General features: G+C 62.1%; 2 protein-coding genes across 2 annotated transcripts in view; both read right to left on the bottom strand.

Annotated features, from left to right (window-relative positions):
* Nucleotides 1-79: 79 nt before the first annotated feature.
* Nucleotides 80-384, bottom strand: ACA1_206510 (uncharacterized protein; the record flags this gene model as incomplete). Its single annotated transcript, XM_004339872.1, has 2 exons — nucleotides 80-227; nucleotides 317-384. The coding sequence occupies 2 exons, from the start codon at nucleotides 382-384 to the stop codon at nucleotides 80-82; spliced, it is 216 nt and encodes a 71-aa protein (XP_004339920.1).
* Nucleotides 385-682: 298 nt separating this feature from the next.
* The window catches only part of ACA1_206500 (uncharacterized protein), a gene marked incomplete at both ends in the record, with an annotated part of 532 nt that continues 83 nt past the window's right edge, over nucleotides 683-1131 (bottom strand). The window contains 2 exons of the mRNA XM_004339871.1: nucleotides 683-875; nucleotides 954-1072. Coding sequence (XP_004339919.1) covers nucleotides 683-875; nucleotides 954-1072 — 312 coding nt within the window. The remainder of the gene's footprint in view (nucleotides 876-953; nucleotides 1073-1131) is intronic.

Raw genomic sequence — 1131 nt, 5'->3', positions numbered from 1 at the left:
TTCTGACGCGCCGCCTCATCTTCGGGCAGAGGCCTCAACCGACCTGTCCGCGCGGGCAAACGTGTGCGTGCTCGATCTCTCAGACACGCTTCTGTGTGGGTCGTGCGGTGGTGGGCGTACCAGTCTTGGGCCAATTGCCAGGCGTGATAGTCTCTTCATCGGGTCCCTTGATCTGGGTGATGTTGGGGTCCTGCTCGCGCAGCTTCTTGCCCTCCTCCAGGCTGTGCCTGCGCGGCGTTGCACAGGCCAACACAATCACTGGTTAGCGATGGCGGACACCTGAGCCATGGCTCCCAGTGAGTGCTCGGGCGGGTACCCTGCGGCCTTCTCCACCTCGGACAGGCCTAGGCCATACACCACGCTGGGTTTATCGCTGCTTGACATGCTACCTCTCTCTTTGTGTGTGTGTGTCGGTGTGACTTGACCAGACTGTGGTGGCGGCCCCCCCTAGGTTGTTGCTACCCTCCCCCCCCCGTGCGGGAGCTTTGGCCGCAGTGGGGAGGGTTAGTCGCCGAGATCGCGTGCGATGCCAGCGGAACGAACCAGCGTGTCTGCAAAAAACATGCAAGTGACGGGGGGGCAGCAGGGTAGCCATCACCGCTACACGACGGCGTTCCCAGTAACTCGTGCTCGTGTTGCGCTAAACCGTGGCTTTGTTGTTTGCTGGCCGCGATTGCAGGCCCTAACCGCTGTATTCGCCGCCGCCGTAGCCGCCATGCCCACCGTAGCCTGGAGCGCCGCCGTGGTGGCCGCCATGACCGCCGTAGCCGCCATAATGAGGAGGGGGAGCCCCGTAGCCGCCCTGCGGGGGGTAGCCACCCCCGTAGCCACCGCCGTACTGCTGCGCGCCCCACGGCAATGGCGTAGTGTAATCCCTGTGGGCCAAGACAACACCGCATGTGTCAGAAGATAGAGAGAGATGGTGGTATTGACTGGTTGGTGAGATGCCGCACCTGGCCGAGGCAGAGTTGTGTTTGATGGTCAGCTGCTCGAGGTGAGAGTACTGGATGTAGAGGGTGAGAGGCAAAATTGGGTCCGTCCCCACGTAGACGGTCTTGCCGTTCAGGTATTGCTGCGCAGTCTGAGCTGAGGTCGGCGATTGGTACTGTACAAGGGCCTGCAGACCTGTTT

Source organism: Acanthamoeba castellanii, assembly GCF_000313135.1.
Source record: "Acanthamoeba castellanii str. Neff unplaced genomic scaffold scf7180000084757, whole genome shotgun sequence".
NCBI classification, from domain to species: Eukaryota; Discosea; order Longamoebia; family Acanthamoebidae; genus Acanthamoeba; species Acanthamoeba castellanii.
This window is presented reverse-complemented; position numbering and strand designations above follow the sequence as displayed.